Here is a 17,246-nt window from a genome sequence, read left to right as displayed (position 1 = left end):
TCTCTAAAGCTTGTTTAAATACGCCAATACATTTTTCAAATAAATAGGAACCTTCGAAAAGCAACAAGTACTTTTTACAACTCTTTTTAATTCACATTTTAAAATCCAGTGTCAAAATGTAGACACAGTGCCATACAAGAGCCAGTGGTCAGACTGGATCATCTGGTTCATTCAGACTAGAATATCAGGTTCAATCTCGGGGTTGATCTGAAAAGTGTTTCTTAACGTGTTTTAATCCAATTGCATATAAATATGCTTCGTGGACAGATTGGCTGCTGGCTGGGGATGCTGTGCCTGAGTCTCGTCCTGATGATCTGGTTAGGAAGTATTGTCTACCAGCATCAGAGAAGGACTACTGCGGATTACTACAGTCTAAAGGGTTTTGTAAAAGTCGACCCAAACATCACGAACCAGGTAAACCCTATCCAGAGTGGAGTCTTATCCGCGTGTCTAAAATGTGTACTGTTTGACTTCAAGTTCTAGACTGGCAAAGCAATAGCTGTAGCTGTCAAAATAAAAGTATGTACTTGAGACCGGTAGTAATGAGTGTAGTAACATGATATAAAGGTCCTCCATAAGTGACATACATTTGGTGACCATCAGAGTTGTACTTAAGTTATTGCAAAATGTTTATGACAAATTGCATGAAAATATTGATATAAAATAATTTAGAGGAAATTTTAAAAAAAAGTGAGAGCTAAAATTACGAAGTTATTACAAAATGTTTATAAAATATTGCATGTAAATGTTGATATAAAATAATTTATGTTTGGGTTTTTTTCCGAAGAACCGACCCCTCCCCAGATCGATACGAGGTGGTGGTAAAGAAGGACAGACACAGGAATGAGTTTAAGAGAAAATGCTCGTTTAGTGAAATATGCAAAAGACAGAGAAAAACTCACATGATCATGGACTCTTATGATCATGGACTCTTAGCAAAGCAGAGATATATCGCAGAGATGTCTTGGAGGGCCAAGCGCAAAGTTCTAACGAAATGGCGGATCTCTTATAGTATGTATATACTATCAATTGTGGATTGAGTGTCAAGATAATTTTACACGAATCAACAACTTTGTATATCTTCTAGATAGGCAGCAGCAAAAAAAAAACAGAATTTGTAAACAAAATCCTCAATCCAGGAGTCTCTTTTTTTCTTTTTTTTCTCTTTTGTTTACCGTAACACCTTCACAAAAGCGCAAGTTTTTTTTTAATTGCGGCTGGATCGCGGCTCACTTCACCGCAGTAGTAAGTAGAACTGATACGACTCAGCATTGGCAAGTACCTGGCACGTGTCCAGCCTACAACATTCTCAGAACATATACGATAAACAAACGTTTTATTTGCCTGTGTGAACCAAGTTTAGCCCAGAAGACCATAGGGGGCGCCGCAATCCCACTGATCTGGCTGTTTTTACTTTATTTATCGTTTTATCTTTCATTTATTTCATTTTTTTTTGTTTAAAATTAACATAGTTTTAATAATCAACATGTGTAACACTTTGGGAAGTTTGGGACGTGAAATTTCGCCGGTTCGAGTCCTTCTCCCGACATTTTTTGTTGTTAATACTATCATTTTTTTAAAATTATTATTAATTAGTTAGGTTATTAGTTTTTTAAATATATATTTTTCTTTTTTTTCTTCTTTGCAGTATATTTGTGTGTGTTTGTCATCATTTGATGGGGGTGGTGAGGATTAACTGTGGTGTCAGGCATTTTTAAGCAGTCTTCCAGAGCCGTCCTTCTAGCAGACGAAGAAGAACCCTGCACGATCAGGAGACGAGGATGGTTGGATGATCCCGGAAACAAGGGTGTCACTGATGTGGATCTGCATGGGTCCTGGTTCTGAAGTCAAAGCAATAGTTAGCAACTGTGCTTGAGTCCCTGAGCATCAGCGTGCCTTTCTAGTGAGGTGGTTGATGGCAAAGGCTCATTTTGTTCCTGCTGAGGTGAAGATGTCTGGTTGTAGGGCAAACAGTGTTGAGAAAGAAAGGGCTGCAGCCCTCAGGATTCCAGGCATAGCATTCCGGTGCCCAGGGTTCAGGAGTGGTACTCGAAGATCGCCACAGGGTCAAAGCAGAAGGGGCTGAAACTGAGGCAGAGGTGGTGTGTTGGGTCATGGAAGCAGCCATGTGTTGCACATGGGTGTCTAGCAAGCTGAACACTAGTTCGGACCGCAAAGGTATTTTGTCAAATTCTGTGCAGCTTGTGCAAGAGAGTAGCACAGCTTAAAGGGTTTAGGAAATGACAGAGTACAGACAGAGCTGAAAAAAAATCACCTCATGCCGCTTTGAGACTTCAGCAGTTACTTTTATTTAGTCTTGTTTATGGACAAGTCCGACTGATACGGCTCTGCATTGGCAAGCACCTGTCACACATCCAGCCTACAACCCATATTATACTTTTACATTAAACATGTTCTTTGCTCATGTGGACCAACGTTTGCCAAGTTTCTTGCTCCAAGTCTTCTGTTTCAACTGTTTAACCTCCTCGCTAGAATGTCTGCATCCCGCCTCTCTAGTGCTATTATGGTGCTCCTGAAGACATTCTGGACGCAGAGACCGAGGTAAACTGGACAGAACGGTCAGAGGTCATGTCTAGGGGACTCAAGATGCAAAATGGGTGTGTCATGTTTATTTTGTGTTTGCATTTGTGTCATTGGTACAGCTGGTATCTCATTTCATCCATCTCATGAGTAGTTTGATGCCAAAGGTCTGCAAAGCTGTAGTTATTTGACAAAGGAAAATATAAAACCGTTTGTACACTTTAATGGAGTAATTTTAACACTTCATCTTAAATCATTTTAAAAAATGTAAATACCAAACGCTTCCCATGTATTTTCTTGAATTATAAAGTTTTACTTATACTTCATGTTGCCCAATACTTCCACTTGAATCTGCAGTGTGTGCTCGTCTCCTCTACCTGCAGTTTCATACTCCATCCAGCAGATAACAGTGATGTACCATAATGGACAAACTCTCGCGAGAATTCCAATTATTGCGAGGTTAATAATTGTAAATATGATCCGGGATCTAAATTAGATCCGTTATTCTACCTTTGGAATTAAAAACAAAATATGTAGATGAAATCTCGTCTCCAGTGAACGGGCGGGTGTGACGTATTCGTCGCTGTTCTTCATGGCCTCGCTGCAGTCAGTGAGAGTCAGATGAGTTCCGCTGGCGTCAGGCTTCAGTCTCGGTGGACATGAGACACCTGGCAGGTCTCCGGCAGTGGGATCAAGTTTGTAGTCGCGTCAGAAGATGAGGTACCTTCAGCACACGCGCTGCTGCCTGCTGCTGCTGCTGTGCGTCAGCCTCCCGCTGCTGCTGTGGCTGGGAAACATGGTCAATGAGAAAAGTCCAGAAGGTTTCTTCAGCCTGGAGGGGTTCCAGAGGATCTCTGCGAACAACAGCGGCCAGGTAGACCCGCAGCTTCTTCACTACCATCTGCAGAGAAGCTCTCATTGGACAGCATGGAGCTCGAAACCAATTTTAAACGTCATTTGTCAAGTGAAGCTGGCTTTTACTGTATGGTGTATATCAAATGATTCCATTTGTTATTACACTTCACAACAGGGATAGGTTTTCAAACGTTGTTGTTTATCCGTTTAAAGTATTTAAACCTCTGTTATAAGAGCTTATTGATGCATATTCATTTTCAATGTTCTTAAGTCAAAAATATATTTCCATAATTCACATAATTAACAAGTCAGACCAGGAAAGAACAACTGCTTTCTGTATTTCTGGTTTTGGTTTCTTGATGGATGACATGCAGTAAAGATCTGCTTGATCTTTAACAAGAACTGGTTTATACTTCACTTTTAATCCAACGCTTCGGACTGTAATAATCCTTCAATTCGATTTATATTTCAATACCAGGGTACAAATTGCCAGACAGAATAAAATGTCTCAAAGAAATGTGTTTTGTTGACTACACTCTCGAGTTTTGGTGTTGTCACGCTCCCACTCTAATTGGAATTAAGGTGTGGATGTAAACATTAATTTTCATAAGTTTACCTGATCAAACATGGGTGCAACTGTCAATGTATCATCTAATCTGATTTGAAAAACAGGACTGACCTGATTGGTGGAGCTGTTTATTCAACAAAACAGTTTCTTACGTTGAGGCCATTTTAGTTATGCTGAATTGGAGTGGTTTTGAAGCATTTTGGGAATAATGTCAAAAATGAATGAACATTTAAAGAAGCACTACCTCTTGCTTGAAGATGAATTGTAAATACCAAATAAATGTGTAAGAGTTCATTTTGCTCAATGAAACAGAAACTGCAATATTAAATATTCTTGAAAGCCTGCCCTCTGATCTGATGACTTTAAATATTTATCTTTCATCACAACAACAACTTTTACTTGAGTTGTACTTAAAGTTTGACCTATGAGCCACACTGAGGGACACTGCCTGCACCATCTTGTTGTGATCACAACATTACATCCGCTTCAATGGAAACACAATGACAGGAATGTCAGCAAAAGACTTCTACAGCTGATGCCAGGTGGAACTAGCAGTCTATCTATATAAACATCTCAAGGGTAATACCATACAAATTTAACCAAAATGGTCATTTTTGGAATGTGTTTTTTTATTGTGTTTCACGTTATTGAACGTGTGTCATATTGGTAGGGATGGTTGAATTTTCTTTTTACTTCAAAGCCGATTAGTCCAGTAAAAGCAGGAAAGAACCAAGTTTGTTTTTTTCATTAATGATAGCAAAAAATAACATTTTGCCTATGTTTAGAAAATGCTACATTGCAATAATAGATAGAAACTTATTTCTGTGTCTTTAATCGTCTGAATTTAGATGATCTTCATTGCCTGGTTATTACATTGGCTACAAGACAATCATATTAGCACGAATGCATAATATATGGTAATAAAACAATATTGGCATCTTCATCCCTGAATTCAGTTTTCCTTATGAATGTTTGAAGGTGGTTAACTGGTTTTATTGCAGACTCTCATGTGCTTGACCTGTTTTCATATGAAAAATTCCACATGAATGATTAAATAGCTCAAGTTTATACTAGTATATGTAAATGTAAAGCTTCAGTAGCCTGGCAACACGGTTGGAACTGTTTTTTACATGGTTGTGACTTTATCTCGGTGATATCTGACACTGAACACATCTGACTGATCCAGTTGGACCATCACTGACATGGCTGAATACATCTGCTGAATAAGTCCAGTGATCCTTGTTTCATTTATTGCAAGACAACACCTTTGCTAAACACAGAGAACAATCTCAACCAGGATTTTGTGATAACTTTGCGGACATTATTCCCAGAGGAAGTTGTGTAAACACGTACTATAACGTTTAAAGGAAATGTGAAAATTGAAATAAACTACTTTAAATAGTTTTGTTTTACCCCACAATGTTAAATAAATAACAGTTTTCTCTCAAATGTAAACTCAAATAGCAATGTTTAGTTTTATTTATGGTTGATTTAAAATAAAAAATTAGATGAATAACATGTTGAAATCACAAAGTTGTAATTGAGATAAAATTCTAAAATGAAAGATTTTGTATTTGAATTGAATATCTGGAATCTTAGAATCCCAATTCATCTGAATAAGACCCGATAATAATCAGACAGTTTCGCCTCTACCAAGAAACTAAAGTGTCACTCTGTCGATTTTATTTACCCGGCAAGTTTAAAGAGCTGTTTCGGACACTAGCCAGAGGTCTGCTCAGCTGATAACTGACGTCAATCAAAACTTCTGGCAAGTGGCACCAAAAAATCCATCATAGAATAGTATTTTAGATAAAGCTTGGATCCCATGATTGTCAATTTAGCATCAGGGAACCCTTTTTTGCATGAGTCAACAAAAAATTTAGCATGTACCTGCAAGCTCAATGGGAGGACAATAATAGATTTTTGAGGTTTGTGCTCAATCACAAAAAAAGAAGAGTTTAAGCTTAAATCATCTGATGTCTTCATCGACCAGTAACCCACTTGAATTCTTACTCCACAGTTCCTGCAGAATCATTACTATGAATGCGCCATCATCTCCAGCTCAGGACGGATGCTCGGAGCAAATCTTGGCGAGGAAATAGAAAAATTCAATACAGTGATCCGGATGAACAATGCTCCCGTGCAAGGCTACGAAAAGGACGTTGGCCAAAAAACCACTGTGCGTGTGGTGTCGCACACAAGCGTGCCGTATCTGACACGGAACCAACCTTACTACTTCGAAGAGTCAGCAAAGACTCTGTATGTGATTTGGGGTCCTCATAAAAAAATGAGACAAGACGGAAAAGGCTCGACCTATAACGCTCTTCTGAAAATGGCAAAAAAGTATCCAAATGTCCAACTATATGCATTTACCAAAGAGAAGGTGGAATATTGCGACAATGTGTTCGAGAAAGAAACGGGAAAACACAGGTAAATACACTCTGGCAATGTCAACATAGATGCAGTAAGTGTGTTGACTGTTTTTGTTTTTTATTAGAATGAACTCTGGAGCTTATCTAAGCACTGGCTTTTTCACCATGATTCTTGCCATCGAAATGTGTGACCACATCCGTGTTTATGGGATGGTCAACGATGAATATTGCAGGTAAAAACTTTGAAACTCAGAATTAACATTTGTCTGATGTCTTTGAATAATAAGGCAAGATGTGATTATGACTTGTGGGTGGATTTATTGAAATGTATCAGGTCAAGAGTTTGGTCACTTAGTTCAACCTATTGCAACTGACTAACCCTCGTATCAATCACTAAATATACTATATTTTAATGAGGGATTGTTCTTTTAACTTGCAAATAATTAAAACAATCTAAAATAAACAACAGAAAACAAACTGCATGTGATTCTTGATCCTCACATGTATCTGCCACAGCTCTGTTTATTTATTAAGCTTCAGGAGATTCTTAACCATATTTTTGACGTTCAGTTAGAACTAAACACAGTTGAGTCATTTTATGTTTTCAATAAGAAAATAATATCTATATTTAGCACAAAGACAATGTAATACTAAACTGAAGTGCACTCAAAATGTTTCCATGAAGTCTATTTACCATTAACACATTTATTACAAATGAAAAGACGCAAGCGTAAGGATTGAGTCTTAAAATTATAAATGATGTCAATGTAAAAATTAAGAAACAACCAAATTATTGAGACTACTTAATTCTTAATGGGATTTATTCCCTGCTTAAAATGTTTCAAATGAAAAACGACTTGTTAATGAAATTAATGTCGCAAATACTACACTTATTTTATGCTTCACACAAAACTGGGCTTTTGTAATTAAAAAAACTTAATCAACTGCATACTTTATCATGCTAACGTTTGTCAGTGGCATGGCTCATGAATAAATGGAAACTACCAAAATAACTGATATTAAGTGTGTTTGTTGTGTGGAAGGTTAGGTTCTAACACTGGCCAGAGAAATGCTTGAAATGAGGCAGCAAATACTGTAAGTTTAAGGAGAAAGATGACAGATCAAGTCTGGTGCTAGGGCTGTTGACTATTGGAGCAATAAATGTTCATGCATCTAATGATTAACAGATCAAAAGCAAATGGTTGAGTATAGTACAGTAAAAACCAAGTGACTATATTTTCAAGGTCATTAAAATAATGCAGAACGTCAGCATTTATCTATGTATCTAGCAGTCATCAGTGAAAAAGGTGGTTACTTTAAAGACTAGAATAAAAGTCAAGTTCACACATAGTTCTGAATGTTTTCATACATAGTTTTGATGCATTCAGTGAGTGTTTATTAATAAATATTTGTAGATAATCATGAAAACAAAGAAAAAGCATTACATGAGAAGGTTTGCCAAACTTTTGACCTGTACTGTACATTTTATAAAGAAAATACAATCAACAAACTGAAAAATCCGAAAATGAAGTAACGTACAGAATTGTTACTCTGATTATTTTGAGTTTTTTTCTTGTCCGCTTTGCAAGATAAAGGTATTTTCTTTCCGATAGTGTTAGAATGATCTAGCAAGGATAAACCTTTGAGAAGTAAATAAAGGGTTGGTCAGTACTCTAGCCTGGAGCATTTTGGAACAGCCGCACCTGTTTATTGGCTTGTTTTTATAGACCTTAAAAGACCACTTGACAATAATGATCTAGCATGGACATTTCTTTCTTATTCTTGTTGTAAATAAAACCTTTCACGCTTGCTTGTTGTTTGACTTGGTCAACATTTTCAATCCAGTCCAGCTGGACGCTAACCTTTGACCCAGTGTTTTTGGCAACAGAAATGAGGACCTCTCTTTTCTGAGCTAACTGGAAATTCTGGCTTGTCCACTGCCTGCTACCATGTATACACATTTTTACCACTTATTTACATGTGTACAATAACACACTTTCACTCTGGGCCTTTTACCTGTGTTCTTTTGTAAATGTTTGCATACTACGGTCTTCCCTGGAAATTCAAAACACCTGTTTGATGGTTTCCTCTTTCTCACAGTGGGAAAAACTACACCAACGTTCCCTACCACTACTACGACAAGAGAAAATCAAGTTCCGAGTGTGGCATGTACCGAGTGCACGAGCGCCAGCGTCATGGTGGGCATCGTTTTATTTCAGAGAAAACTATGTTCGCCAGATGGTCCAAACTCCACGATATTGAGTTCAGATATCCCACCTGGAAGGCGTGAAGAAACAATGTTCTTTTATTTTGTTTATATTATCATCGTATTTTTTTCTTCTGTCCATGTATACTCTGTACACTGTGCATTTAACTTTTATTCTGAACAACAGGAAACGAAACATTTTTACTGTTTTACTTACCTTCAAAACTTGAAGCAGATAATTGAGGTTTCTGCTGCAACTCCCGGCACAAAATTAAAATCTGCTAATGCACTGTAGCACCACCAGTGCACATAACCCAGGTTGCAATATTGGTTAACCCCAAATCTGATCAGCAAGAGGACACTTCTCTAGAACTACATCTCAACCACAAAAACTAAAATGAATTGATTTTCTTTTAGTAAGTTCTAAATTGATCAATATCAGTTTTCTGTTTCCTGTTTTCTTTTAAATAACAGTGGACCGTCTAGCTCATCCGCTATTTTATACCAAAGTGTGAGAAAATCGATATAGCAGTGCCTTAACTTTCCATCTTCATTTGATTTGGTGCAAAACAACGAGGTGTAAATATTAAATACATAAACTACAGAAATAAAAGACTGGAGAAACGGGGAGGTTATTTAAACAGAATACGTTTTGCAAAATAAACATGTTTTCTGTTCAGGGATGTAAATTGCAGTTGATTTTTCCTACTTACATTAACTTGCTATTTGGTCTTGAAGGTTAAGTTTTTTGTGTCATGTTGTGGAATGTGTATCGCCAAAGAACCTTTAATTTATTCATTTATTAATTTTGTATTATTGCTTCACTGATCAATGATCAAGAAGGTGCCAGCATCAGTTCTTTAGAGTCTTGACAACTTTTAATGGTTTTATTACGTTGAATAGTACAAAGATATTATTTTATTACATTGTGTCAACAGATTTATTATATATATATAATCCAAACTGGATCATGCTGGAACATCCGCTGGTAAAATACTTTACAACTTTGTTTGGCTTATTTAAGTTTCTCTTCTCCACCTAAAAAAGGTTACTTGGAAATAAGGAGCCTTTGTTGTTGTACCTCTACCATCTTAAATTATTGTCATTACTGTTTAATGTTTGATCAATCATCTGCATAGAAAAAAGTTTTTGTGTATAATATTGTTGTCCAGTAATGATGTAAATATGTGAACGATCTTCAAGTACGATAAGTGATCTTTGTACGTTTTTTAACTCATGTGACATAATAAACATAATACATTGTGTATCATTCTATGAATTTGCATTTTATTGTGAAAGAAGTCCATCTAACATCACCAGCTCGGACACTGGTTCTACAATAAACTGTTAGTGGCCTGGGAGTGTGGTTGTCATGGAAACACGGGCCACTCCCCCTTTGTGCCTCCGCGCTGCAGTCAGATCCGTCCGGATGACGTCACTGTGGTGCATGAGCAGGAGCTCTCCATACATCAACATTAGCGGCCATGAGACGGTAAAAACGTTTTTTCACTCGTTTATCCATCCCATTTTTTACACTTAAAGCACATATTGATGTCGAGTCTAATATCATCATGAAAGTGTTTGCAACAAGATGTTGGTTTTGCATGCTGCATTTGGAATTAGCATTTAGCCTCTTAGCATCTCACAGGTTGAACGCTATTACCTGGAGCACGGTAGTGACGTGTGTCATGCTCGGTATGTGGTTCTCTCGGCAGGTATAATGACAAAGAGTCACGGGCTTGTGAGTCTCCGGCCTGATCGGAAGAATGAGGCTCTCTGGGAAGGTAATACACTCGAGACAGACAACTGACATCACGGCTTATCTTGACTTTATAACTGAGTCATAACTCCTGACGTGCTCGTGGAAGACATGGCAACAACACTGGTGTGCGGCAGAGATACACAGGTGTTGGTGAAGAGATGGTTTAATGATTCATTAAATTGAAAACTAGCCTTGACCATGACAATGTTTTTAATCCTAGTCAAATATTAAACTCAACTGTTCATGAAGGAGATTATTTGGACAAGTTTTGAATTCCTAATAAAGGTGTAGCCTATATTTATTTTATTTTGTGATACATTCACAATAAGATATTGACTTCTCCAGCTGTGATCACAATATCATCAACAAAAGGGTTTCAATCAGCCGGCGGGAGATTTCAGCTTAATCTCAACTTGTATAAAGTGGATGTTTTGATAAATAAGAGTAGCTTTCAATTAAGGTAATTCCACGCAACATTAAGAATTATGTGTTATTATATGCCAGTGGAGGTTATGTTTAGATATCATGGGGAATATAAAGAATATAAGGTTTGTGAGGAGAAATGAGCTGAATTAAATCTGTCCATCATATCTTTCTAGCCTCAACAGAGCCATAGGGCGGTCATCTTTGCTGCTGTCTTCATCTTAATGACGCTCCTCATCTTATACGGCTCCAACAACGTGCACGACACCATCCACACCCCGTTTCACATGTCCGTGAATCAACCTCAGAAGACCACGGATCTCAAGAAGTGGGCGGGAAAAAATGGTTACGTGTCGATTCACGGTGACAAGGTACCAGTTTTCTAAAGGCTCTGCTGAAAAGCTAATGCTTCATGTCTACTTGTTGTTGTTAATATAGCAAACTATGGTTCCATGTTGCTTTTTGTCTGCTTTTGTTCTCCATTACATTCTCGTCCTCATAATTTAACCATCCATTTGTTTTGTGTTCTTTTGCATGTGTCTGCGTCTTTTCTGAATAAAATTCTGTTCAAACACAAACAAGCATGTTTCCTCTCGTTGGATCTGAGTCGGCCAGTGCTGAATGTTTTTGCTTTAAATAGATTTTGGATGTGGGTGTTTGTTTCTGCTGTGCCACCTTTGGTGAACCTCGGCACATTTGTGTCTCAAAACATAAAATAAACAGTCAGAAAAGCTGTGCAAAGCAATGGCCGGTCCTTTTTTTTTGAAAAGTAAAACTACATGAGCATAAAGAGTCATGACTTTAAGATTCATTAAAATAACATGTTCATAAATCAACCCTTTTCTGCAGGATTGAGATTTTTCATTCAATTTACTCTATATATGTTTTCATGCATCCTCACTTTTTTTTGTCTGGCAAATGCTTACATACTTTGATTGTGAATAGATCGATACATTTTAAACCTTAGCATATTGAGAAAAATAAGCATGTAAACAGTAAGCAAACATTTTTGCAAGTTGATCAATGGTAAGTAAACGGAAAACTTATTTGACTGAACCATTAAAACAATATACACTCTATCCCTCCTCTGTACATGACCAAACCAACTCATTCTGGCCTCTCTGACCTTATTTCCCAAACATAACATGTGTTGTTCATCTTATGTTGAGGTTCCCCCCTCTGCTTCCTGCCTTTTCCTCAGTGCCACTGTCTCTAGACCATACAGCATCGCTGGTCTCACCACTGTCTTGTATCTTTCCTTTTATTCTGGCTGATACTCTTTTATCACACATTACTCCTGACACTTTTCTCCACCCATTCCACCCCACTTGAACACGTTTCTTCACCTCTTTTCCACAATCTCCACTGCTCTGGACTGTTGACCCTTAATACTTAAAATCCTCCACCCTCTTCATCTCAACTCCCTGTAGTCTCATGGTTTCACTTGGGTTCCTCTCATATACACACATATATTCTGTCTTGCTGTCTAACTAACCTTCATTCATCTCCATTCTATAGCATATCTCCTCCTCTCCAGCTGGTCTCTGCTCTCACCACAGATCACAATGTCATCTGCAAACATCCTAGTCCATAGAGATTCCTGTCTAACATCATCTGTCAGTCTGTCCATCACCACTGCAAACAAGAAGGGACTCAGAGCCGAACATTGACGTAGTCCCACCTCCACCGTCAACTTCTCTGTTCCTCTCTCGGCACCCTGTCATAGGCTTTTTTCAGATCTAAAAAAGCACATTGCAGCTCCCTCTGACCTTCTCTGAATTTCTCTACCAACAATCTTAACACAAATACTGAATCTGTAGTACTCTTTCTAGGCAGGAAACCATACTGTTTCTCACAAATGCTGACTTCTGCTCCTATTCTAGTTTCCACTACCCTTTCCCATAACTTTTTATTGTATGGCTCATCAACTTAATTCCTCTATAGTTTGCAATTGCAATTCTGAACATCTCCCTTATTCTTAAAGATAGGCACCATTGCACTTGTTCTCCATTACTCAGGTCTCCCGGATTACATTAGCTGTAGTTGTCCAGTCATCTGGGTGCTCACTCTGACCACCCAGATTCTCAACTACTTCCTGAGAACCATAGAACAATCCTGTCTTTTCAGCTTCCACTACTTTGTTCTTTGTTTTGGCTTTGTTCTTTTCGTCTTCCTTGTCACTGATTCATCCTGCAGAGCACCATCCTATGCTGACTTGCTACACTCTCACCCACCACTACTTTGCATTCTCTGATCTCCTTCAGATTACATCGTCTATACAGGATGTAGTCTACCTGTGTGATCCTACCTTCACTCTTACTAGTTACCCTATGTTCATGCCTCTTATGGAAAAAAGTATTCACTACAGCCATTTCCATTTTTTTTGCAAATCTACCACCATCTGTCCCTCTGGGTTCCTGTCCTGGATACCAAACCCATCACTTCTTCATCACCTGTATTAACACAGAACCAAGACAATAAATACAAAACTTCTGACAGTTTAATTAACAGTTAAGTTAATGAGACACGCCTCCTGTGGTTAGACGTCCCGTCCCAATGTACGATGTGTTTCGCCTATTTGGTTATTCATCTCTTTCTTTCTGAAACTTGTCCTGGCCTCAATGCCATTCGTGGACCACTTTATTTAAAAGCTGTCCCCAGCATTCCAAAAGGTCCTTCTATACTTTCTCCTCTGCTTCCAGAACATGAGCCTGCACTGTCACAGCTGTGCTCTGGTGACGAGCTCCAGCCACGTCCTCGGGACTGAAGCCGGTGAGGAAATCGACCAGAACGAGTGTGTGATCCGGATGAACGATGCTCCTACAAGCGGGTACGAGACGGATGTGGGCAACCGGACTTCCCTGAGGGTGGTGGCCCACTCCAGCGTGTTCAGGGTGATGCGAAAGCCAAAAGAGTTCCTTCACCTCTCAGAGAGAAGCCCGGTGGTCATCTTCTGGGGTCCCCCAAACAAGCTCAACAAAGACGCCAAAGGAACACTGTTCAGGCTGATCCAGAGGGTCAGCATGACCTTCAGCAACGTGTCTTTCTTCAGTGTGGAGCAAAACAAAATGAGGAGGTTCGACACTCTGTTCCAGAGGGAGACCGGGCGAGACAGGTGGGCAGATTCATGATTTGAATAAACACAATGAACATGTCATCATGTCTCATTCACTTTATGTCCCAAACAGACATGTAATAACTAGTAATAACAATTCACTTATGATCGCACTCTTGCACACACGACCCTAGAATGCAAGAGGCAAGGTACAAGAGCAGGTCATTGTACGCTAATTTAATTATTTAATATTAAAACCTGTTGTGATATTCCTTGTCCCAAGATTGGGGGCAATGACATATGTATTCCATTTTTCATTTAACTAAAATGTGTTTGTATTGTATACATATCCACTCTTTTTTATTTATAAAAAAAAAAGGATTCATACTCATTTAATTTACTTTCAAGCAATTATTAGAAATCTTGAAAAATAAATGCATTTGAATTAAGTGAAACAGAAAGACTTCATTGTAGATCCAAAAACAAACAATGAAAAAGTAAACTGATGACAAGCGTTACTCATTGTTGGATTTCCATCCTGCTAACGTTTCATCCACAGAAAACAATCGCACTCTTGGCTAAGCACCGGCTGGTTCACCATGGTCATCGGCATCGAAATCTGTGACAACATCAAGGTTTATGGGATGGTTCCGCCCAACCACTGCGGGTGAGCACATCTGGTCTGCAGAGCAAAACGGTCCAATAATGTATTGAAAACACACATCGTCTTGTGGCAGCTGTACAGCATATGATGTTTGCACCATTATAGACAGTTTGTTCAACAATTTAAAACTCTTGTAGTGCCGTTGTTCATTTCATCAGACTTAGGAAAGTACAAAAATTCTAAAACATTTTGCAATAGATGCTGTTAGAAATATAGTGAGGTCACTTTCTTTAATTCTCATTTCATATAGTTTTTCGATTTTACATTTAGATTACGGAACACATATTACCATGAATGATGCTAATATGCAATAGTGTGTATTGATAGCATGTTAGCCAGTATTTACCATTATACAGTTCTTGTTTTGCCATACAAAAGTAACCTCAAGGTAACTCCAAACAACATCATAATTCAGCTCACTTTACTAACAGTGTTGCTGAATATTGTTGGTAACAAAGTTAATGAGACATTTCTGTAGCTTCTCTTGTTGTAGAGCAGCCTTGGTACCAAGAAAACAAACTTGTAGTAGACTTCCACCTCCTGTATCATCAGTCAAAGATCAGTCACCTAAAGACCAAAATTAACCCTTTCCTGGATACATTATAGCATTGTTGACCCCCCACCAGCCAGAGAGTGGGTCCCGCCATGTGTCATTTTCTGACACTGATATAGTACGTGCCTGCGCTGTCATAGCTTTGGCATGTACATGCTCATGTTTGTGCCTGTATTTCAACACCAGCTGCAACTACTGTATTGACTATGTGTGGATTCAATCATGTTCTTGCTTTTGTTTTTCTTGAAAAAAAATCCAGCACCTGGAAGCAACGCTCCGAAAGGTGCTTTCTAAATGAATAGTTGTATTATGGTAACATGTAATTTAATACTGTTTTTTCACCTGAAGGAAAAGGTCTGCTTCTAAGAAGATGCCCTACCACTACTACAAGCCTCGAGGTCCTGACGAGTGCTCCATGTATCTGTGGAACGAAAACGGACGACGGGGCAACCACCACCGCTTCATCACTGAGAAACAGGTGTTTGCTCGCTGGGCCAGGCAGTACAACGTCACCTTCGCTCATCCAAAATGGTGAATAGGTCAGTCACCATGTTGGAATAATCCTCTACACTACCCTCACTGACAGACTGTTGTCTGGGAGGAATGGAGGGTCGTGTCAGAGGTAACAAATCTGGCAGCTGTGCAACATCACTGTATTTGACATGTACGTGATGATATTTTTGTCTGCGATTTGCACTTTTGATTGCGACACAAAGATGAAAATATATTTGAAGTTCTTGTTGGATGAAGATTCATTTATTGATCATCACTCACTTCCTCTGCTGCAGCATGTTAGAGCCGATCCTAGTCAACGATAGCGCCTATAATCTACTGCGATCTATATTAACTTTGCATGTTTGATTAAAGGCAACTTCTTAAAGCGGAGTCAATATTGACCAATGAATTGACAAACAACAAAAAAAGGAAAAAAATATATATACAGTCAGTGTGTACACCTCTGACAAGAAGCCCAAACTATCTCACATCGCAAACCCTAGTGTTAAACAAACTACTCCAGTGAAGAGACAAGCGTCCATTTAGTGGGGTTAGCTTTGCACTATTGAGGGGTCTGTGGAGTCAAAGCATTTCAAGCAGCACAACCTGAAGTCATGTGATGCTCAAGTTAAAAAACTGAACTGTGATGAGGTGTTTTCACCTGGTGTCAACCCCCCATAAATCGATGAACAATAATGGAACATTGTGTCACTACAGTCACATTTTTCAGCATTCTTAAACAAGTGTATTATTTATTTTGATAGTTGTAAACAGAACAGCAGCAGCAGTTAGAAGCCCCACAAATAAAAAAAACCTTCAAAACCTTCCCAAATCTAGATGAAACAAAACTCCACCACCTTCATGTACAAATCAAGGAGCCTAGTCATGTCATAATCTCTCGACTTGAACGTGCCTTATTGTCAGCAAAAAGGCTCTAAATGATTGTGTTTGATGATTGTGAGTCCAACTGTTTTTTGTTTTTTTTCTTAATGACACAAATGTATGACTTGTTAAATCAAGTACTCCACACTCATAAATGGCTTTTGTTTGGTATATTGTAATTTAAAACTGTTTTCTACACAAAGTGATTTTAATTATCTCATAATTATTCTTATATTGTGACCTAGAGAAAAAAAAGGAAAATTATATTTATTGCAACAAAAGGAATGTTCAATATTTAAGTGGCTTAATGTCGTCTGAAGAGCAGACATTTATTTTTAATTTAGTCACAAGTCTCAGCATGTGTAAGTGAGATCTTTTGGTGGCATTTAAAAATCAGCAGTGCATCTGTGTTGCAACTTAATATGGGATAAATTAAGAATCAAGCAGAGGAATATTCCTGGTCTACTCCTCAAATGTGCTGGTTAGCATTTGTCAAACTCTTGTCAAAAGTTCTCAAAGACTAATGATCACATATATTTGGGGAAAAGGAACATAATATTGGTTTAAACCATTTAATAGTTTTAAAAAGGAATTGTTTAGGCCATCGTCTGTTTCATGTTTCGTACTGTTAACACAAAGATAGGACACACAAAAAAGAAATTAGTTCATTTGAAGTCTTGCAAAACCATTCACTTTTCACACTGTGATCTCTGAGAAGTTTCATTGCCATAAAACAAAGTATTGACTTATCAACTTGTATAACCTCCGGTAAATGTGCATGCGGCTGAAGCCTGACATATCTGTGTCTGATTTGTGATACATTAAAACTATTTCTGTCATTTGGCTCGGGTTTCTACATGACTGAAACTC

The 17,246-nt window shown here is 38.2% G+C and overlaps 2 protein-coding genes across 4 annotated transcripts; both read left to right on the top strand.

The window, feature by feature from the left end:
- Positions 1–206: 206 nt before the first annotated feature.
- Positions 207–9,807, top strand: st6galnac4 (ST6 (alpha-N-acetyl-neuraminyl-2,3-beta-galactosyl-1,3)-N-acetylgalactosaminide alpha-2,6-sialyltransferase 4). Of its 2 annotated transcripts, none has more exons than XM_087792178.1 (4): positions 207–414; positions 5,985–6,394; positions 6,462–6,569; positions 8,437–9,807. In XM_087792178.1, the coding sequence occupies exons 1-4, from the start codon at positions 253–255 to the stop codon at positions 8,624–8,626; spliced, it is 870 nt and encodes a 289-aa protein (XP_087648304.1). In that variant the 5' UTR covers positions 207–252; the 3' UTR covers positions 8,627–9,807. The 2 variants fall into 2 exon arrangements, with proteins under 2 accessions (XP_087648304.1, XP_087648305.1); XM_087792179.1 differs by lacking the exon at positions 207–414 and adding an exon at positions 2,719–3,415.
- Positions 9,808–9,959: 152 nt separating this feature from the next.
- On the top strand, positions 9,960–17,215 carry st6galnac6 (ST6 (alpha-N-acetyl-neuraminyl-2,3-beta-galactosyl-1,3)-N-acetylgalactosaminide alpha-2,6-sialyltransferase 6). Of its 2 annotated transcripts, XM_087792175.1 has the most exons (7): positions 9,960–10,034; positions 10,258–10,326; positions 10,904–11,098; positions 13,430–13,842; positions 14,342–14,449; positions 15,259–15,282; positions 15,348–17,215. In XM_087792175.1, exons 2-7 carry the CDS (start codon positions 10,309–10,311, stop codon positions 15,532–15,534), a joined length of 945 nt encoding a protein of 314 aa, XP_087648301.1. In that variant the 5' UTR covers positions 9,960–10,034; positions 10,258–10,308; the 3' UTR covers positions 15,535–17,215. The 2 variants fall into 2 exon arrangements, with proteins under 2 accessions (XP_087648301.1, XP_087648302.1); XM_087792176.1 differs by lacking the exon at positions 15,259–15,282.
- The last annotated feature ends 31 nt before the right edge of the window (positions 17,216–17,246 follow it).

Source organism: Callionymus lyra, chromosome 5 (assembly GCF_982586985.1).
Source record: "Callionymus lyra chromosome 5, fCalLyr1.hap1.1, whole genome shotgun sequence".
NCBI lineage: Eukaryota > Metazoa > Chordata > Actinopteri > Syngnathiformes > Callionymidae > Callionymus > Callionymus lyra.
The sequence above is the reverse complement of the archived record's forward strand: the minus strand, read 5'-3'. Positions and strand labels throughout refer to the sequence as shown.